This window comes from Mastomys coucha, unplaced genomic scaffold (assembly GCF_008632895.1).
Source record: "Mastomys coucha isolate ucsf_1 unplaced genomic scaffold, UCSF_Mcou_1 pScaffold18, whole genome shotgun sequence".
NCBI classification, from domain to species: Eukaryota; Metazoa; Chordata; class Mammalia; order Rodentia; family Muridae; genus Mastomys; species Mastomys coucha.
The window spans coordinates 58,057,173-58,079,639 of NW_022196900.1; the positions used below are offsets into that span (position 1 = coordinate 58,057,173).

Below are 22,467 nucleotides of genomic sequence, written 5' to 3' on the forward strand. Positions count from 1 at the left end.
AACAAAATCAAACAGAGAACCAAAAAGAATATGGAACCTCTATGACCTTGGGAAACTTGCTGGCTTCATGTCGCATCATCCATAAGGTGGAAATAATAATAGGTAATGTAAGATTATTGTGAGGCCTGATGAATTAATAATGAAGATGATATACTCAGTCCCATGCCTGGCGCATGATAAACATTCTCAGTATTATAGTTGCTATTTTTGTGGAAGACCCAAATATAAAGAACTGAGGTCCCAAGATGGAAATCAACATATGTGACTCATCGCTGGGAATGAAGGGGGGCCTGCCCGCATTCCCTGGGATAGATTGCTAGGTTTTAGTGCAAAAATATAAAACTCTAGCAATTCAATCAATTTACCTCACCTATTATTTACTGAGTACCTATGTGTCAGTTGCTGAGCTATATATTCTGGAAACACGGGGATGAGTCAGCCACTTCTCTCAAAGGATTCATGGTCAACTAAGCAGCAGCAAACAGCGCAATGTGCTGGGCACAGTCTACCATGGTCTTCTACACTGACTGACTTTTGCCCTTCTCTGGACATATTTCCTTGGATATAGAGGAGAACTTTACCTTGCTACTGGAGGGAGACTTCATGAGAGTAACATAAAACAGGATATTACATGAACAAATAGAAATTTGCCAGAACAAGAGGGCAAAAAAGACTTTGTGGCAGTTTATCTCCCAGACGGCTCCATTGGCTTCCAGCCCCATCAGAGACAAGCATGCTAACCCATAAAGAAGGAAGAAGCTATTTCTTTACATCTGTGAATCTCTGCTGGCTTGTGATGCTTTGACTAAGAGAAGACGGTAACGAAGATGCTAAGAGAACTCAAAAGTTAGGATACTGGTCGTTTCTACCAGGGCCTCTCAGAATGCACATATGTTGGGAAGACAGCTACCATGAGATGAATCTCTGAGGCTGTCATGATGTGAGGAAGCTTAAGTGGCTTTTCAGAGAAGCTATCTGGAGAAGGAGAAGGGATGTAGAGGGGACAGACAGAGAGAAGATGTCTGTCCTAACCACCTTAGCCCAAGGACAGGCCTAAGTATAAAAGTCACCAAGGAACATCTGACTACAGGAAGAGAGGGGCTCTCAGCTAAATATGGATTGGTATCAATTACACGGTGGGAAGCCATTAAGTTTCAGGGTGGTCTGCGCTCCCTCAACAGACAGCAGGGACAGGCATTGTCTAGGTAGAGGTCAGAGAAATGGCAAAGACACAGTGGTGTGAGCTCACGCAGCACAGCTGGAGTGGATAAAAGTTAATATGGTCACAGCTTAGAGTGTGGGATGGAAGAGTAAGGAGAGAAAGACAAAATGGAGAAGGCAGACAAAAGCTGGATCATGGAGCAGCCTGTAGGCATGCCAACCACGTACATGACTTACTGTCTAGGTAAAGGGATTCACTGATTGGCCTTAAATAAAAAGTGAATTGGGCAAATTTCAAGAAGAGATTTATTTATTTATTTATTTTTTAGTTTCACTTGGTTTCAAGATAAGGTCTCAGTGTGTAGCCCAGGCTGGCCCTAAATTATCTATCATTCTTTCTGTCTCCCTCAGCCCCTGGAGTCCTAGGATTATAGTTGCATGTCATCCTGCACAGCTCAAAATGAATGTTCTTGCCAAGCATTAAAAGAAAGATACATCAGAAGCCAGGCAGTGGTAGAAGGATTGATCCTTGATATGATCAGGGTGAGAAAAATAGAAAGTAATTTGGAGGGAAAGAGGTGGGCTTTAAGAAGGCACTAATGGTAGGGTTGCTGAGGGAGAGAGCTTGGGGCTGTGTCCCTGATGGCTCCTCCTCCCAGCAGTGCTACATAGTGCCTGCATAGTGCCAGCAGTGCCTGCATAGTGGCTCTCTGCTTAGGCATCTCTAGAGAACACAATGAAGCTAACTTGACACAGGAAGTCTCTGTATCACTATGGCTAAACAGATCTACGGTCCTGTGGGGGGTTTGTCACAACCACAGCAAAGAGCGGGGTGGACTTCTGAGTCACACTATGGTTCCTGCTGCTTCAGGCTTCAGACAGACAAGGAGGCAGTCTTCCTCCCAAGGAGACACACTGCAAGTAAAGGTATGAGAACATTCTCATTCTTGCTTCTGTTAGTTTCCCAAGTTGGACTCTGAAGCCCTCTGGTCCACTCAGAAGAACCCTGGACTAGAGGACACTCCAAGTCAGAGAGGAGATGCCTGCCCAAAGTTAAGTGAGGAGACTATGACCCAAAACAGAGACTTGTCCTAAGGGAGAGGCTGTGCTGTTTACTGTAGCAGTCTACTGCCTCTATGCAGTAGAAATGCTCCAAGTTTCCCAGCAGCCTCTGGGAGCAGATCTAGGGCATGACTACATAACATCATGTATGAACCAGAGTGCTGAAAGGCAAAATATTTTGGCTGAGAGCCAAGAGGAGCTAAAGGAGTCTGGAACTGAGAAGATGTCAAAGGCAAGAGGTTTTGGGGTCCAGAAAAATGCCTCAGCATTTAAGAGTGCTCGTTGCTCTTCCAGAGGACCTGAGTTCCATTCTCAGCACTCATGGCAGCTAGTTCACAAATGACTGTACCACCAGCTGGCCTCCAAAGGCACCTACAGAGCATGTGCCTCCTCGGACATATACACATAAACGAACTATATCTTTATTTTATAATTTCTTTGTTTTTATTTCATGTACATTAGTGTATTGCCAGCCCACAACATGCATGTATGTCTGTGTGAGGGTGTGGGTCACAAGACAGTTGTGAGCTGCCATGTGGCTGCTGGGATTGAATATGGGTCCTCTGGAAGAGCAGCCAGTGCTCCCAACTTCTGAGCTATCTCCATGGCCTAAATGTATCTTTTCTTAAGAGGTGAGCTGTTTAAGAGGCATCTTCCTATACATACCCACACTCATACTCACATACCAACTTGATGATCCTCACTCTCTGCATACTGCCTTTTCTCCCAGGGCAAGAGTAATGCTGGAACTCAAGCCTGTATGCATGAGACTGAACCTCGTATGTTGAGATCCTGTTAGTTATATCTGGTGACAGGTATGCAGGAGTTCAGGCATGGCCTCAAGGCAAGAGGTAAGTAGAATTATTTCTGTTCAAGATGAAGGCTAGATTCGATAAACCAACCCACTTGTGTGGCTCTGGAAAAAGAATCTCATTTTTTTTTCTTTCTTAATGCTTCAGTTTCTCCCTCTGTAAAGTAGAGAATATGGTGCCTGGCTGTTTGACTCTGGGTAGGTAGACATGGGGAGATTCTAATGGGACTGAGAAGGGTTAGCTGTCAATTCTTTCTCTGGGTTATCTAACTCTGTGAGGATCAGAGTTTGGTGGAGGGTGAAGGACACCCAAAAGCCAGACAATGAATCAGGAGAGGGAAGAAGAAAAGCAAGCTATAGGAGATTCAGAGGTACTGGAAACTCAAGCTTCAAAAGCAAAGTTGGTTGGTAGGCACTTGGAAAAGATCAGTAAACATGGCCACCAGGCAGACATACCAGACCCCCCAACACACACACACAGTCGGGGGGGCAGATAAGAAAGGAACAAAGGAGGGAGTATCAGTCATTACCTCAAAGGCTAAGTTAAGTGCAGCAGGTTACTGAGTCAATCAGAGGCAATTAAAGAGAGAAAGCGAAGCTCAAATGTCTGTCATCAGTTTCTGATGGAAACAAGAAAAACAGAACTAAGAGGAAGTGGCCAAAGTGAAGCTGCAAAGAAGGGATATTAGTTTCTTTCAAAAGTCAAGATGCTCCAGGCATGGTAGCTCAGGCCTTGAATCTCAACACTTTGGGGAAGGTAGAGGTAGGAGGCTGGCAGATCTCTGTCAGTCTGGTCTATACAGCAAGGTGCAGGCCAGTCCTGGATACACCATGAGACCCTGTCTAGACACAAGGGGAAGTCAAGATGTAAAGGGAGGGGCACGTTTCTTGAGCTACTAGGTGGAGGAGCCGTTGGTCACTGAAAGTGAGTTATACTGAGGAGGTAGAGCAGGGATGCCCAGAAGGGCGACTCTCTGTGGGGAATGGCAGATTCCTGAAGTGTAGGGCAATGCACTGGGAAAATGGCTGGAAGCAGTGCTGTGGCTGACTTCTAGTCCTACGCCCTGCCCTCGTGAGGTCCACTCTCAAAGGCCATGCAAGCTGGCGGACTCTCTCATTTCCTGAAACCGGGTAATCTGGAAAAAGGTATCTCATCGGAGTCAGGAGCTTGGGGTCTAGACTGTGGCCTAGGAGCAGATATGCTAGATAGTCAGGACCCGGCGATTTTGTGTGTGCCATCTTGCTTCCTTCTGTACTAGCCCTGGGAGATAGCATTAATAGCCATGGATACATGAGGTATGACAGACAGATGGTTTGGGAAAATGCCCAATATTATACTACCACTGGTTAACTCTACTCATAGACCGTCCTTGTGATTGGTTTTGCCTGAGGGTTAAGGGTCAACAATCATGACACAGACAGAAATGTGAACACCAACTGCCCACTGAGATTTGGGTAGGTTTTTTGGGCTATGCTTCCCTCTTCTGTGTCTACATGGCCCCATGCCCCAGCCATCCTCCTGGATGATGAATGACATGTAGTTAAGTCATTACCGAGATGGCTCAGAAGTCAACTATCAGACGAGAACACAAGGCCATTTTAAACTATCCAGCCCCGGTCCAGCCATCTGGGAGACCACACGAATGGGCCCAGGGGAGATCAGTCACACTGGCCTAAACCAGAATACTGACCCTAACAGCTCCCGTAATCTTTTGAGAAATAATAAATGTTGTTTAAGTCACAAAACATTTTATTTCCTCATGTGTTCAAAACAAAACAAAACAAAAAAAGATGATGATGTCAGGCATCCTGTTTCATGCTTGGTACTTGGATACGAAGAGAAGAAAAAAAAATTAATTCACATGCGTTTGATGCTTTCTACTTCACAAGACTCCATTTTCATACTCTATTCCCACTGTGGTTCATAACTGAAGTAGGTGCTCTGAGGGTCCCAGCACTCCCTGGTGGGAGAATTTCCCCTGCAGATCTCTCCAGAGTCATTCCAAGGATTGGTGGTGATTAACCCTTTCCAAACCAACTAACCCTTTAACTCAGGGAATAGAAAACCTCCCGCCTACCATCTAGCTTCTCCATTGTGAGGACAAAGCTCAGTATCTCAGGTACTCCACATCCACGGAGTCTGTGCAATTCGTGGAGAGTTCTGGAAGAAAAGAAAAAGAGACCGTCAGACCGACTGAAGCTAGAATAAGTTGAAGCTGAAGAAACAGTACAAAGAAAGTAACACTCATCTGGGCCTTTCTCCATCTGGGCTCACAAACTAGCTTTCCCAGGTGGGGTGAAAAGCTGGACATTCCCGAGCCAGATTTTGGGCATATCTTCATGGAATGCTAGCACTAGCTGTCATTGAAAGAGGCACTTAGCCCAAGCCCTCATTTGGCAAATGAGGCAACTGAGGCTAGGTGAGTTGTTTTATACGAGGCTTCTTAGCAGACTATTGATGGAGTAGAAGGAGCCTAGAAGGTCTGGCTCTTTCCCCAATCTGGTAAGAGAATGGAATCCATCCTGTGATGGATTTGAGGTGGTCCGAGGCATTCCAATCAAAGCAAAACAATGTCAAGACAGACAAGGAGCTGATATGGAGAGAGGGAGGTATATAGCTATGGCAATGAGGAGCTGATATGGTGGGTGGTTTATAAATACGCTGACAAGGGGCTGATACAGAGGGGGCGGTTTATAGCCATGGCGACCAGAAGAAGTGCAACCCATTTGGCCAGAAGACATCAGGAACTTCCCAGTCGGAATGCTGTCTTTTTTTTTTTGATTTCTTTATTATTATATGCAAGTACACTGTAGCTGTCTTCAAACACCCCAGAAGAGGGCGTCAGATCTCGTTATGGATGGTTGTAAGCCACCATGTGGTTGCTGGGATTTGAACTCAGGCCCTTTGGGAGAGCAGTTGGTGCTCTTAAACACTGAGACATCTCTCCAGCCCCTTTTTCTTTTTTCTTTTTTTCTTTTCTTTTCTTTTTCTCCCCCCACCCCATGCTGTCCTTACTCTGAATTAGTCAACCTTAAGATTTGCGCATCAGTCCTCAAAGTTTTAATTCATTCCCAGGACCCCCTCTATCTCCTATCCCATTACAATAACCCACCCAGAAACTGGCTTTTTGTGATTATCAGTCAATTTACATCAGAATAATGAATTATCCATAACAGTGGAAGCAAAGCTGTTATAGGAATTTTAATTGCCCGGAAAGAGCCAGAACAGAGAACAGTAGGCTAATGATGTGGGTCTAGGGATGAGAAGTGACCCTCCCTGAACACACACATCAAGGATGGGCATGGGAGAACTGGTGACATTATTGCCTGCCAGGTAAGAGGGAAATTCAGGACTGCCCGATACTATACATGACATAAACCCGGGAGCATTGTGTCTCCCAAGCTTGTGCCTTACTTTCTATCACACAGCTTCCACACACCATCCTCCACACACCATCCTCCACACACCATCCTCCACACACCATCCTCCACACACCATCCTCCACGCACCATCCTCCACGCACCATCCTCCACATACCATCCTCCACACACCATCCTCCACACACCAGCCTCCACGCACCAGCCTCCACACACCATCCTCCACACACCAGCCTCCACGCACCAGCCTCCACACACCATCCTCCACACACCATCCTCCACACACCAGCCTCCATACACCAGCCTCCACACACCAGCCACAGAGCCTTTCAGACATCTGGCTGAACCTCAAAGGGCTCGTATGTTTTGTGGAAGCAGAGATGCTCCTGTAAGAAATCTGATGCTAGCTGGGCAGTGGTGGCGCATGCCTTTAATCCCAGCACTTGGGAGGCAAAGGCAGGTGGATTTCTGAGTTTGAGACCAGCCTGGTCTACAGAGTGAGTTCCAGGACAGCCAGGGCTATACAGGGAAACCCTATCTCGAAAAAACAAAACAAAACAAAAAAAAAAAAAAAAGAAGAATTCTGATGCTGATTATCACACTTAAAATTAACAGGTTACTGGACCAGCAAGTGCTTGATTCTGGTAGAGAACAGACCAGTCAAGGACAACAACAACCACAGTGATGGTGGGTCTTGGGTTTCCACTGGAATGAGACCAGTGGAAAAGCATGGAGAGTTCTAACCTGGGTGGTGAAGGGCTGGCCCTGTGGTGAGGAGGAGGCTCCTAGGCCGAGGACTCCCCTGCTTCTCCCAAGACCTCAAATCTGCAGTCTTTGGAGGGTGAAATGGAACACCTAGGAGGGCTGGATAAGTGTGTCAAGTCAAGCTTGGGAAGCCATTTTTGCCCCCTGTCATCTTAACCTTTCTTTACACTGTTTCCTTCTCCCCACATCCTGTAGGGTCGGAAGCACGTAACGTACTTGAATTGTCTCATACAGTTCTTACCTTAACCCAGATAGGACTATTACGCTTATTGCTCAGGTGGGGAAACTGAGGCTGTGTGAAGGTACCCAACAAGCAGGTGTTGGCGTGTAACAAGGGGCTCCAGCCTAGCCAGCTCCAAGTCTGTGCTAGAGGTGATGGCTGTCCTTGGGTAGGCCAGCTCAGTACACGGTTGTGACTGTCCCCTGCTCGCCTTGGGAGAGGAACGTTTCTGGCTAGTACTTCTTCCTTCTCTACTCAATTCCTGAAAAGCCTGCAGGCCTGGAGAAGGAAGGACAGCTTGGGCCTCACGGGTCCACCTCTCGAAGGCTGGAGACCACCACCTGTGGCTGCAAAGTCTAAGCAGCACCTGGGACATTCGAGTTATTGCCTTTGGCTAGAATTCTGAAGTTGGTCCATCAAATGTGCGATCAAATGACTTCTAGGGATCATTCCATACACATCAGGCTGGATTTAAGAACGAAAAGCTCTGTGGAGGCCTCTAGGTCCCCCACCCCCACCCCACTCTCGAATTTCACTAAAACTAATCACTTCAAGGCCACAGGTGTTAAGTGGAGTTGGAACTCGGTTCTCTGAGGAAGGGCTTCACAACTTTGCACTCTAAAGGGCTTTAAACACAGAAAGGAAATAAAGGAATTCACCCTTTCCTTCCCCACCATAGCTGGGTCTACTTTTCTCCATGATTCTTACAGTAGACATCTTGGAGTGTGGCTAAGGGAGATTCCTTGGAGTTGGGCAGAGGCTTGATGGTGGGGTGAGTGGAGAGTAAATACCACACGAGCTCATGCTACTCTGCTCAAAACACAAAGCATGATTATGAGGAGAGTCTTGTTGGTCATGAGTGCCCCTTTAATGTGGAATCCTGCAACTACAGCAGTTGTTAACCACCCTGTTATGCTAGGCTGTATCCCCAGTGTGACGATCTTTAACATCTGCTGCTGTCCTCTGTGGTTTGTCCAGGTCTGAAGGATCCCCAGTTACAGCCCAGCCTTTCTCAGTGGCTCATTCCATTCTCAACCCTTTGAGAGTTGCATAGCTTTTTTTTTTTTTTCTAGCTCCTCTCCTTATCAGCAGGGCTTTCGAAGGTCAGAATTCTTACAAGATGCATCCCTGTATGACCCCCCCCCCCCCCCCCCCCCCAGCTCTCTGCATTTAAAGTGTGTTGGACATACTGCCTGATTTTTAAATAACTTAAGGAGGGAACACGTTTATCTGTCTTCAAACAGAACCTACAGAGCGAAATGAACAGGTGCCAAGCACTGGGTGTCGTTTCACCCCCTCCCTCACACAAGCAAGCGTGGGAGCTGGCTCTAAATTATAGAAGAGGACACTAAGGCAACCAGAGGCTATGTGGCCAGCCTAAAGTTCCCCAGGTAACTGGGGGCAGGATGGCAAGTGTGTTGGCTTACAGGCAATTCCACCATGCTCCTCCCAGGGACCTAGCAGTGGCTTACATCATCACCTGCCACCTTCACCCTTTGCCAGGTGTGGGCTACATATAAAAGGACTACTCACCACCCCAGTTGGCCCCCTCTTCCTGTTCCCATGTGTTCCTGGCCAGTCTCTCTCTCCCATTTCTGTCCTTCTTTGTCCCTTCCTTCTCTGCCCTCATGGCTCTGCTCCCATGGCCTCATGGCCTGCCTCCGCTCCTTCTCCAGGCCCTCCCTTCCCCAAATAAACCTCCTTTATATCAGGTCTGTCATGTGGCCTAACTTCTCAGGGGGCACCTTGGCATAAGGGGGCCAGGCACCCCCCTGTACATTATAGTTTATAACAAAGCGTCCTTCAAAACTTAAGTGAGGCAGCAAGGCCTGAGGCTGCCTGTGCAGTCCACCAAGGCAGTTGGTGTCAGCAAAGAGGGTCCCTGTACAGCTAGACCTTGTTAGAAATGGTCACCTTGGGTCAGTCCAACTCCTGAACATCTCCACCCCTTCCCTCCTCCACCATCCACACTGATTCCTTTTATGATGCCATTTTCAAACCTCATTTAACCTCAAGTCAAAACATAAAGAAAACTTCCCTTTCTTAGTCCTGAAGCTGAGACCCATGTCTGCATTCTTGTTCTCCTCAAACCCCTTCTTTATTCTGCTATAATAATAATAAAAAAAAAAACCCCGCTTTTCATCACAGAACAGGCTGCATGCCAAAATAAATAGCACCTTGGATTTCCTTGAAAAGAGAGCTTGGCTTGAAGAGCAGCCTCACTGCCACAGAATTCTTGGACAATTCAGCCTTACAAAGTCAAATATTTAACATGGTAGCGCACCAAATAGCATCCCCACTGGTCCCTTCATGATCACCTTGTAGAGACGAAGCACTCTTTCCAAAAGAGAAATGAATGCCCCCCATACCTAGGATGACCCTGCCCTGATGATGTGATGAGACCAGAGCTTTCATTCCTCATCCCAGGACCCCAGGTTTCCCGTGCCAAGAAGCTGTCACGGCTCAGCTCATCCTTGGGAGGGCTGATGATAGGGTACCAGAGAAGTGAGATGCACTCCTAAAAGATTCTCAGCCAGGACTACTTCCTGCCCACTAGGAGAGGGCGGGGCCAGGGTTAGTAATTAGCATATTGTCCACACTTTTGTTCAAGTGTTTCTCTTATTTTGCCCACACTGCCGCTGCTGCATCCAGGGCTTGTTGGAGAAGAGAGGCCAGGTGGGAAGCAAGTTGTGTACATATCACCCTCCTCAACCGTCCCTCCACTCTGCAGGCCCAGGCAGGAAGGACTCGGCTCCCTCCCACGAAGAGACCGGAATGGAGCTGATTCCGGTAAACTCAGCAACCAAGTCTGCTTTCCAGCTGTTTGTTAAAGGACTCGGCCAGGTGACCCACGACCTTGTTGGAAAAACAAATACTCACTTCCTTTTCGCTCTCCTGGGTCAAAACGAATGACCCAGAAACGAATTCACTGTTCAATAAGTTAATACTGGATCAGACAGGAAAAGGGAGAATGATCAGATCTATCGGCTGCAACCAAGTTCCGGGGGAAGTTGCCATTGTTTCAGAGGAACACATCTAAGATATCCCCAAAACATGCAACTTTCTTTTCCTTGATGCCTCCAAATCTGGGAACTTAGGAGCAGGATTTCCCACCTCCCCCTACAGCTCATCAATGAAACTAAGAATGGTGCGCAGCCTCCTTGAGACTGGAAACCCCTGGGCTTCATGATGTCTTTGGGTGGCTCAGAACCATAAGTGAATGAAAGTCCTTTGGTCGGGTAGGGTGATGATAGGAAAATGCCCAGGGAATTCCTGGAGCCAGACTAGCAGTTCCAAATTCCTGCCACCCCACCAGTCTGCTGCTCTGGAAGTCCAAGATGCACCCCATCTGGCAGGAAAGAAAGAAAAAGGGCAAGTACCTACAGTGACAAGCAAATTCCTGCTTGTTCTGTGGTCCCTGCTCCTAGCAGGGTTTCTAATCCCTGCAAGAGCCAGGCTGCCTGAGAAGGGAAGTAACCAGTCCCAGCAGATAAGACCTGGAGTCCAGCCTGGAGTAGAGGCTGTGTGAGGTGGATCTCAGGCTTTCCAAACCTGACACTTGCCCTGTTCCTACTAAAGACACACAAGGGTGACATGGTCCCACAAGGATCCTGAGAGCAGTACGCTTCTTTTATAAAGGCTGAGCAACAGTTTTAGAGAGACATGAACCCCTGATGCTGCTAGGGCACGAAGCAGACCCTTAAGACATGTCACAGGCAGCCCTCTCCCATATACACTAATGATGGCTCCTATCAAACGTGTGCTGAGCTTGATGCTGGCACCAAGTGTCACCTCACCTTGAACTGCTGCCTACATTTCCCCCAGCACATATAGAAAGCACACCTTTCCATTCTGGGCCCCTTTAGGTTCACAGGGTTCAGTATTTCTGTTGTAAAGGTAAAGAACATAAGACAGATAGTCTAAATGAATAGCTTTGGTGTCCCAGGAGTCAAATTCCTGGGGGTAGAATTGTGTTCTTCTCAGTCTTTTTCTTGGAAGATTCCCAAGCACCTGCTTTACCTAGAGATGAAAGGCAAGGATGATATGTCTGGCTGTAGACACAGCTATAAGACTGGCATTTACGCTTTTCAGTTGTTAAGAGTATTTGTGTGAACCCAAACCAGTCCGTCAGTGTCAAAAAGGATCGGAAATTTAGCTTGAATGCTAAAGTTTATACGGAAAATGCCCTGCGGAGCAAATTTCCTCTAGGATACAATTGAAAGGTCCACTGTCCATCACTTCTGAGTGGTCCAGAGGACATCCAGAAACATAAGACACGTCTACAGAAAGGGATAAGAAAAGGCCCCCATTTGCCCAGTGCCTCTCCAGTTAGCCACCCTCCCCTCTGCTCTGCGTGACTAAGACAGACATGGTCTTTTCCTTTCTCAGGACAAAGTCTTTCATGTCCCATCCTTGAGCTATGCAGGTGTCAAAGGCTGTGTGCTACCTTGTCCTGCCTGTCCTGAGCCTCACATCTCTCCCATGAGCAATGGTCACCTTTCTACTGTACCTTTCCTGTCTGTCCTTGGCCACAGTGGCTGCCTCTGGGTCTGTGTCCCTGACCTCCACCACAGGCTCCAGAAAGCATGTAATATGAATTTATCCACAACCCCTATAAACACTTCCTGTGTGTTGAGAGAGCATATCTGCTCCAGACCACTCCCCCCCCCACTTTTTTTTTTTTTTTTTGGTTTTTCCAGACAGGGTTTCTCTGTGTAGCCCTGGCTGTCCTGGAACTCACTCTGTAGACCAGGCTGGCCTCGAACTCAGAAATCCTCCTGCCTCTGCCTCCCAAGTGCTGGGATTAAAGGCATGCACCACCACTGCCCAGCAGCTTCAGACCTCTTAACACAGTAAAAAGTGAATGGATCTCAGAGGTTGGGGAAACCCTTCAAGGGTGCAAAGTTACTTTATTGTGCAATGCTACAATGATGCATTATATATACTATGAGGAAATGGTAAAAGGGTAAGCTGAGGTAAACAAGGTCATTTCTCTACTTACAATTGCCTGATACATATGCAAATCCTGCTGGCTGAAGGCCATTTCCATCCACCCTTTGCAGTGGAAAGAAAGAACCAACTCCCACAAGTTGTCCTCTCTCACTACCACACATATGGACTGTGCGTTGCCATGCAAGTACACACACAGATGTAAAATTAACATAAACCACAGTGTTACTCACAAATAGGTACAAGTACTATGTGTCAGTTAGGAAATCAAATATGGGGTTCAGCAGTTGACACTTCTTGTTCCTCCAGAAGAACTGAGTTCAGTTCCCAGCACCCTCATTAGGTGGTTCGTAGCCACCTATAACAGCTTTACAACAGCTTTGCCCTCTTCTGGCCACCATGAGCACACATACACACATGCAACACACACACACACACACACAATTTAAGAATTTTTTAAAAAAAGAAAATCAAATACTAGAAGATGTCTCTGGCTAAGAGCCGTTCCCGAGCCGGGTGGTGGTGGCACTGCCTTTAATCCCAGCACTTGGGAGGCAGAGGCAGGAGGATTTCTGAGTTCGAGGCCAGCCTGGTCTACAGAGTGAGTTCCAGGACAGCCAGGGCTACACAGAGAAACCCTGTCTCGAAAAAACATAAAAACAAACAAACAAACAAACAAAAGAGCCGTTGCAGAGCAGCCATGAGGTCCAGAGCTTGCATCCACGCAGAGGTAACAACTGAGAGTTATGCAAATGCTTGTATTACTCCAGCTTCACCTTTCTAATGCCAGCTCCAAAGGATCCAAAGTGCTCTCCTGGCCTTTGCACATGAGACTGTGCATCTCCACACTCCTCTACATGCACCCATGTACTCACACAGATCCATGTCCGTATAAGTAAAATAAATCTTAAAATATAAAATAAACCAGTAGGAAGGATGTACTAGGAACCTGACAGTGCCACACATCAGCTTGTCTTAGATAGCAGGATAAAGACATATGTAACCCGGCCTGGTAGCACATACATAAAATCCAGCCTTTGGGAGGAGAATCAGAGCTTCAGACCACACAAGACTGAAGAACGGTGTATGCACAGGTCCTTCCACTCTCTCTCTCTCTAGAGCAAGATGGTACTCAGTTCTCTGGCCCTCAGCGAGATACCTGCATTTCACAAAAGAAAAGTGAAATCTCCATAACCCACCTAGGGCCCTCGTGTGAACTCCAAGAGAGAAGCAGAACAGGCAAGGGGACCCTCCGCTTTGCAAATGAGGAAGCAAAGTCTGTTCTCAGAGTCACAGAGCTACAAGGCCCGGCTGCAGTTCAAGACAGATTTCCTCTCTTCCAGCCCAGTGCTCTTTCCACTAAACCATACAGCCTATAGGAAGATTCCGACCCCCACCCCGCTCTTCTTTTTTGTCCTTGTACTATTATTGAATTTCTCTTAGATTCCAGAAGTTCCGTGATGACAAGAACTAAGCTTTCCTCTTGCTCATGTGAGTCATCTGTAGTATTCATGTTCGTGTTTTGTTTTGGAGGGGGTCTCATGCAGCCCAGACTGACGTCAACGTTGCTATGCACCCAAGGATGAATCGAATACCTAGTCTTCCTCCAAAGTGCTTGAAACATAGACATGTGTCATCACTCTCAAATTCCCAGGCTCTTAAATAGTTACCTAGAAATACCATGTAAAGACAATCTCTTACAAGCACCACCTGTCAATAAAAACGCCAATGGCCAATGAGCTGAGGCAGGAAATGGGAGGCCGGACACTGGCAGGAAGAAAAAGGATTCTGGGAAATAATGAGAGGACTAAAAGAGGAGAGATTCAAGTGTGATGACTGAAGAGACAGATGTAAGCCAGCAGGGAGATTTTGAGGAGAAGTGAAGGAAGAAGCAGGCTAGGACTGAAGGAGAGGTAACTAACCATATGGTAGATATAGAATAGTTTAAATGGGTTAAATAATTATGAGCTAGTCAGGGAATGAACCAAAGCTTATAGCCTAAGCATTTAATAATACATATTTAGTCTCAGAGTCCTCATTCTGGGACCAGGCCTGAGGAAGAAAAAACAGATTAAAATTATTTCTACACACCCTACTTCTAAAATCTATAATTCTCAGAGCAAAGACCTGGTCCAGTGGCCGAGCGTAAGAGTTTCCAAAATAGCACTAGACAGATCCCAAATTCTGATTCTTAAAGTAAGTAACATAGTAGCTGGGCAGTGGTGACACATGCCTTTAATCCCAGCACTTGGGAGGCAGAGGCCGGTGGATTTCTGAGTTCAAGGCTAACCTGGTCTACAGAGTGAGCTCCAGGACAGCCAACGCTACACAGGGAAACCCTGTCTCGAAAAACAAACAAACAAAAAAGTAAGTAATATAGTAATATGATTTTTTTTTTTGGTATAAGAAATTAGGAACAAAATATTCGAATCAATTAAATACTGGCATTAATAAACAAAAATTGGCAGGACAGGGCTGGTGCATGCCTTTACTCCCAGCAGTTAGAAGGCAGAGGCAGGCAGGTTTCTGAGTTCGAGCTTAGCCTTGTCTAAAAAGTGACTTCCAGGACAGCCAGAGCTACACAGAGAAACCCTGTCTCAAAAACAAAACAAAACAAAAAAACAGGAAAAAAAATGTCTGTTACAAGCGTGCTAAGAACATTGTCTATTCTGCTAGGGAGAATGGCCTCCATCACCTCTAAACAGTACTTTAAAACTCCTGGGTGTTCACCCAGGGCAAGGTCTGGAATTCCTGCCATTCTCAAAGAGGGCGTTCTGTTATTAGTGCAGAAGACATTTGTGCTTTTCGCAGTGAGCCAGAACTTTGTGAACTCCCTATGGCCAGGACTCCCTCCTTAGGAGCCCCGAGTCTCCGAGGTTGAAAGTGGAATTTATAGTGTCAGCCTGCTTCCCTTAGGACCCAGGCAAATAATATCGGGGGACAACCACGCCCGACTCCTGCCTGAAAGTCACTGCCCTTGAAGAAGACAGACTACTGGGGAGTGGCTCTGGGAGACCAGTGGAATAACATCCTGCAAGCTTGCTAAGATGGGTTAAAAGTTCATACCTATGACCCCCACCTGCTATGAGACTTGGATGTTAACTGTTATTTTTTTTAACATATTACTCATAAAATTATTATTGATTGATTGCTATCTTGAGTATTTGCTTTATTACCACTTTATTTTTCTCTTCCACTTTAACCCTTTCCTACCATTCCCACCCGCATTGGAACATGGGAATGAGTGGACGGACTCAGTAGGCCACAAGGATTTTCATTCCAGCGCTGTGGACTGCTGTCTAGACAGTTGGGAAACCACAGCTTAGAGCAAATACTCCTCAGAAATTCAGCCCCACTCCTCCTTCCTGGGTCCTGCAGGGGGAGCGTCTCATGGGCAGAGGCGGACACCCTCTGTGTGGTGGGGTAAGGGGCACCTCTGCACCTCCTATGTCTATCCTGCATCACCATCCTTGGTTAGAGTCCAACTGGAACCTTCTGAGGCATGAGCATGGGTGCCTCCCATGAGCCCCAGGTGCAGACTCTTCAGCACTTTTGTGGGCTATGGCTTCTGCCTTCTGGGTTGGGAGGAAGGTTTTTCTTGGCTCAAATACACACGGCCTGCCTGTTCAGGAATCAGTTTCTACAAAACTGCAGATGAAAACTGATCCCCAGATATCTGGGTGGAGCCAATACTGTTTGTTTTGTCTTTGTTTTCTTTAATTGCACAATACCCTATCCAGCCTTCTACAAGTTCAGTATGCAGAGTAGACGACACCTGTCATGTGTGTCAAACAAGGATGATAGACACTTAGTTTCGGCAACATGTCAGCTGAAGGAAGGGTGGGTATCATCAGGGATGAACCCAAGAGACAAAGGGCTCTAGAAACTTCTATCAATTTGAATGTTTGCTGGAAGCAGATGGGACTCATTCAGTGTGCCACCTGGCAGTATTCGGGAAGGCTGTGTACGACTGTGACCTGAGTTTTATTCTGTTGTACTTAATGTGGGTGCTATGCTTCCACTTGTTTCTCAAAGTTCATGTGTTGAAACTTAAACCATAGTGTTGGAGAGAGGGACCTAATGAGGTGAGGTGATGGGGTCACCAGGGCTATGCCCCCATGAGTAGATAGATGCATGTTGTGCCTTGGGAGTGGGTTAAGCTGTTGAGAGAGTAGACTCACATAAAAAGTGAGTTTGGCCTTTACTTGCTCAATCGCTCTTCTGCTTTCTCTCCCCCTCCACTTTCTTTTTTTTCCTTTTTTTTTTTGTTTGTTTGTTTTTGTTTTTCAAGACAGGATTTTTCTGTGTAGCCCTAGCTGTCCTAGAACTCACTCTGTAGACCAGGCTAGCCTTGAACTCAGAAATCCACCTGCCTCTGCCTCCCAAGTGCTGGGATTAAAGGCGTGCGCCACCACTGCCCAGCTTCCCCTCCACTTTCTTTCCCAGGGTGGTACAACATGAAGTCCCTCTGCGAAGGCCAGAACTTCACTCTAAGATGTCCCTGCCCTCAGACGATGAGTCAGGTAAATTCTTGTTTGTGCAAAATCACCCAGTTTCAGATATTCTCTTACCTAGAATTATCTTAGAAAACATACTAAAATAGTAGGTGAAGTTACTGAGAAAGCATGTTTCTGAGAGTCACACCCAGGTTTAAACCATCCGAGAGCAGCTCATGGGCACATGCCATGGCTGGGCATATGGAGGCCTACTTCTATTAGACCTCTCCTCATCCCTCAAGCCACACAGTGGCCTCTCTCAAGTCAAGGCCTCTCTTCCTACTTCTGCAAACCTCTCCCAGCTCCAGGCCAGGAGAGTCCATTTGACCATTTTTGCTAATTCTACTGCTGAGAGAAGAGAAATCACTAATGGGACCTTGGTCAAGATCTTCATTTCCTAGTGGGGATACTGAGGTCCCATGACGTGGATGTCACACGCTACAGCCAATGTCAGCTTTTGCCTTCTACACTCCTTGCCTCCTATGAGAAGCTCGTACTGTGGTGCTTGTCTGGCTTGTGCTTTGGGGGACACTGACTTGAAGGTTTCTCTAAAGACAACATGGCTGGTCTTCCCAGTTTCCATAGAGAATAATGGAGCTTTCATTGGAGTGACTGCTTGCCAGAATACTGCTCATACTCCCACTGGTGACCTTTGCTTGCAGCTGCTGGCTACAGAGACAGTACCAAACACAATAATAAAAACAGTTGCCAAGATCAATTACGCACCTTCTCTGTATTCATCCTTTACTCTTCCCTCCTCAGCACCTGGGGCCCCAGAAGTTCTGACTCCTCTCCAAATGAGACAAAGATGGCTGCCTCATGACCCAGTCCGAGTTCAGCGCTGTGTTCAAAGAAACAGCAGCTAAGCAGATAAAAAATTAATTGGAAGCTATCCAAACCTGCACTGTAGTCTCCAGAGAAAATACCGAAGGGGAAAAAAACATTCTTAGTGCAAAGCAAAACTTCTGCTTTCCCCTCTGCTATTCTGGGCACCTGGCTCCAATAGAGCAGCTGTGGCAGCAGTGAAGAGCTTTGTTCCCAGCATCCTCTGCATATCGTCTCCTGGCGCCTCCACCATCCTCCTCCCCACCTGGCACAATTCACCATCACCAGGTTCTCTCTGCCCTCTCCTCAGGAATTCCAGGGCTGGCTCCACTGTCCAGGGCTTTATTTTCTCTGGATAACCCAGTCTACATAGTAACAGGGCCACACTGAAGCAGGCTGTGCCTGGCATTTCCTCAGAAAGGAATTACTCAGAAGGCTTCACAGGCCAAGTTATGAATACCCATTACTAGTTCTATTCTCCATTATAAGTGATTTAAGGTGAGAGAGCTAAGGCTTAGATAAAATGATGATAACTTACATGGTTATAATAATAATTGTTAGCTGCATGCTGCCCTGTACTAATGCTAGGGATGCTGACTTAGTGGTCACAATAGGTAGGTTACATCCTTCTCATAGACTACAGGCTCAAAGGCACAGATCTAGTACGAGGCAGGGTTTGTCTAACTCCATGGAGCAAGCTCTTGTGCACAGAGTTGGAAGGACCCTCTGGGCCCCAGTTTCTGTAACTGTCTGTGAAACAAGTTGTTTGGAGTCTAAACAGAAAGAGAAGAAACCAGACATTAGCAAAGGTGCCTGGAGAGATGCCTTAGTGTTAAGAGCACTGGCTGCTCTTCCAGAGGACCTGGGTCCAATTCCAAGCATCTACATGGTAGCTCATCACTGTCTGCAACTCTAGTTCCAGGGGAACTGACATCCTCCTCTGGTCTCCATAGGCATGTGCTACACTGACATATATACAGGCAAAACACCCATAACGTAAAGGAATTCATTGTTTTTAATTTTAAAGTTCAGCAAAGGAAGGAGCCTAGACTTGGACTCCATCACAGACATGCTCATGGGATATCAAGTGACTATTAAAATAAAACTCTTTTCAGGGGATGCAATAGGTCCATAAATAAATTTATTTGCTAAGGAATAGAGTGGGGAAAATGCAGTCTTGCTTAATCAATAAAAATGCAACTAGGTTTCAAATAACCTTGAAAGGTTGCAAAGGGACTTGGGGTGTTTAACATCTGTTTAACATAGTAGTGGTTGGGTTACATGGTCATCCATTTTATATACAATTTTTTTCTTTGATAGATTTTTTTATTAGATATTTTCTTTATTTACATGTCATATGATTTCTCCTTTCCCAGTTTCCCCTCAAAAAAAAAAAAAAACAAGAACAAACCCTGTTGCCTCCCCGCTTCCCCTGCTTGCCACCCCAACCTCTCCCACTTATTGGTCCTGGTATACCCCTACACTGGGACACAGAACCTTCACAGGGCTCTTCACAGGGCCTTCACAGGGCCAAGGGCCTCTCCTCCCATCGATGATTGACTTTGCAATCCTCTACTATACACATGCTGCCAGAGCAATCAGTCCCACCATGTGTACTCCTTGGTTGGTGGTTGAGTCCCTGGGAACTCTGAGGGTACTAGTTAGTTCATATTGTTGTTCGTCCTAAGGGGCTGCAAACCCTTCAGCTCCTTTGGTCCTTTCTCTAACTCCTTCACTGGGGACCCTGTACTCAGTTCAATGGATGGCTGTGAGCCTCTACTTCTGTATTAGTCAGGTACTGTCAGAGCCTCTCAGGAGACAGCTATATCAGGCTGGATTGCCCTTCCTTCAGTCTCTGCTTCATAGTTAGGCTCTGCAACTCCTTTTGGGAATTTTGTTCCCCCTTTTAAAAAGGAATGAAATGTCCACATTTTGATCTTCCTTCTTCTTGAGTTTCTTGTGGGTTGTTCTTCCTGTATTCTGAACTTCTGGGCTAATAACCACTTATCAGAGAGTACATACCATGTGTGTTCTTTTATGACAATGTTATTTGTAGAACTAGCACTCTGTCAAAATTTCCATTCTGAAGACATATCTTTGATCCAGAAACAAAGGTTTGGGGTTGCCAGTTATTTCTGTTTCCCTGTCACTCACTGAGTTGTATGGAACTGGGATGAATGACATCCATGGTTCCTGTCTCTCTCTGCCAATGGAGCATTTCCCCAGAGTCAGAGGGATGCCACTGCAGCAGCCTTGGGTGGAAAGCCTGGATCCAACCCAGTCCTGCCCCAATGACAGATACAACATATGACCATCCCCGAGGTTAACATTTGAATGGGAAGCCTGCCCTGGTCCCATTTTCAACCTTACACCTCCGATAGAATGAGAGTAATGGGCACAGGAGGATTAAGGACCCAGGACTGGAATCTGCTTAAACCAGCCGTCCAGGTATGCCTTGCACACTCCACTCTGTGTTTTGCTTGTTTGTGATGGGGCTTGCTTTATAGCCCAGACTGGCCTCATAGCCCAGGCTGGCCTCAAGTTCTCTATCTTCTCACCTCACTTTTCTTACTACTAGGATTATAGGCATATGCCTCCATGCCTGTCCTTGCATACTTTCCATCTGTGTTTGTATAATGTGTAGAATATTTATTTATTATACTTGTAATATGAATGTTTATTTTGTATAAATTAAGTCTAGGTTCCACACAGGAAAGAAAGTAATTCTGTTTCTCTGAGTCTGCCTTGTTTCCCTTAATGTACTGACTTTCAGGCACATCCATTTTTCCATCTTTCTTTTCCATTTTTCCATTTTTCTTTTTCCTTTTTTGGTTTTTTCAAAACATGATTTCTCTGTGTGGCCCTGGCTGTCCTGGACCTTGCTCTGTAGACCAGGCTGGCCTCGAACTCGAAGATGCCCTGCCTCTGCCTCCTCTGCTGGGATTAACGGTGTGTATCACCACCGCCTGGCTGAGATGGAATCTTAAAACTGTTTTAGTTTGCATTTCTCTGATAGCTCCCAAAAGAATAAAAATAGCCAATAAATACTTGAAACGGTGTTTAAATTTCTTAGTATGTATTCAGTTCATTGGCTGTATTTATTGGCTGGGTGTGTATGTTTAATTCTCTGTCTAGTGAGTAGGTGGCAACCCTGCTCCCCTGCCAGGGTGTCTCTTCATGCTGGTGACTGTCAGGTTTACTGTAGGGAAATGTCTTGACATAACATAGTCCAATTCTTGGGATCATTACATGGAGTATTAGCTTCCTTTCCAGAAAGTCCTTGCCCATACACATCTTACAGTCTTTCCCCCTATATTTGCTTCTGGTAGTTTCAAAGTTTCGCGTCTTACACCAGGTCACTGACCCATTTTGAACTGATTTTTTGTGCAGTGAGAGGTAGAACTGCCTTTAATCTTCGATACGTGAAAATCCAGTTTTCCCAGTGCTGTTTACCTACTTAAAAAAAAAATATTTGTAAACTCTGATTTAGTGAGTTTGCAAGCCATATTCTGCCGAGATCTCCTGAAGAGTTTGTTAATGTACCTGCACCAGCTGGTTCCATGAACCTGTCTGAGAGTTTCCAATAAAGAATAGATGCTGGTGTCACAACCCTAAGCACACTTGGGATGACTGTGGTTAGGAGAGGGAGGGAAGGCGACCTGGACTAAACTCGAAGCTCCAGAGGTTGCAAATGATTTGCCCTTGGGCAAGTCTTTCTACCTTCTGACCCAGCTCCCCAGCTATAGGGAGCTCTGAAGAACTACTCATTACCTAGGGCTGTTCGAATGGCTACGGGGTTGTTCCTGTTGTTTTGGGTATCTAGGTGTCCATGTGTGTGTGGAGGAGAGAGCCGGCTCAGCATTTCTGTCACCCTTTACCTTACCGTTTTTGAAACAAGCTCTCTCACTGAACCTGGAGCACACCAATTTGGCAAGATTAGCTGACCAGTGCACCCTGGGAAGTCCTTGTCTCTGTCTCCCCAGTGCTAGGATGACAGGCATCACCACACCCAGCTTTTTACAAGGTGCTGGAGATCCAGGCTCAGGTCCTCATGCCTGCACAGTGGGCACCTTCCTAACTGAGCCATCTCCCCAGCTTGTTCGTATTGTTTGCTTATTAGAGGCACTTTCTCCCGCTCCATATATGTGTGTGTATTTATGTGTGTGTCTTCTTCCCTCCTCCCTCATCGTGTGTGTGTGTGTGTGTGTGTGTGTGTGTGTGTGTGTGTGTGTGTATGCCAGTGTGTCTGTGTGTGTCTCTCTCTGTGTATTTAGATAGGTCACTATGTGAGACCTTCCTGGAACTCACTCTGTAACCCACACTGACCTCAAACTCAAGGCAGCTCTCACGCCTCAGCCTCTCCAGTGCTTGCGATTCCTGGTATGAGCTAGCATGTCCAACTGTATACCCATTCTTAACGCTGTATTTGGCATGTTGAAAACACTGTTGTTTTGGGGTTGGGGAAGAGAATGGAAGGAAAACAGTTGGTGCTCAGCAATTGTTGGTTGCTTTGACCTCGTTTATGGCCTGTGTACTGGCCAAGCAGTAAACTGTTATCTCTTACTCTTGCCTGGCCCTCCCCTCCACAAGTACTGAGTATCTTTTTCTTATGTGGAGGTTTGGAAGCCAATGTGCAGGCACGGATAGGAAATCAGCAGGAGTCACAAAGACCACACAGGGTGGACCTGCTGTTGCAGTGAGGGCTTCTGATGGACTTCTACTAGGTGGATCGAGTCATGGTTTGGTCCACCGTTGTCCAAAAGGCCTGAGTTGAGGGAAGTTGGTGGCTTGGATAAGTG

The 22,467-nt window shown here is 46.4% G+C and overlaps 1 protein-coding gene across 3 annotated transcripts in view; it reads right to left on the minus strand.

Moving 5' to 3' along the window:
- The window catches only part of Kank4 (KN motif and ankyrin repeat domains 4), a 66,607-nt gene that overhangs the window by 27,015 nt on the left and 17,125 nt on the right, over window positions 1-22,467 (minus strand). For 2 of the 3 annotated variants that reach the window (XM_031377910.1, XM_031377908.1), the window contains exon 2: window positions 5,113-5,195. In XM_031377910.1, coding sequence (XP_031233770.1) covers window positions 5,113-5,128 — 16 coding nt within the window. In that variant the 5' untranslated portion in view covers window positions 5,129-5,195. Of the gene's footprint in view, window positions 1-5,112; window positions 5,196-17,569; window positions 17,704-22,467 lie in introns of those variants that run through there. The other variant, XM_031377909.1, reaches the window with a different exon arrangement.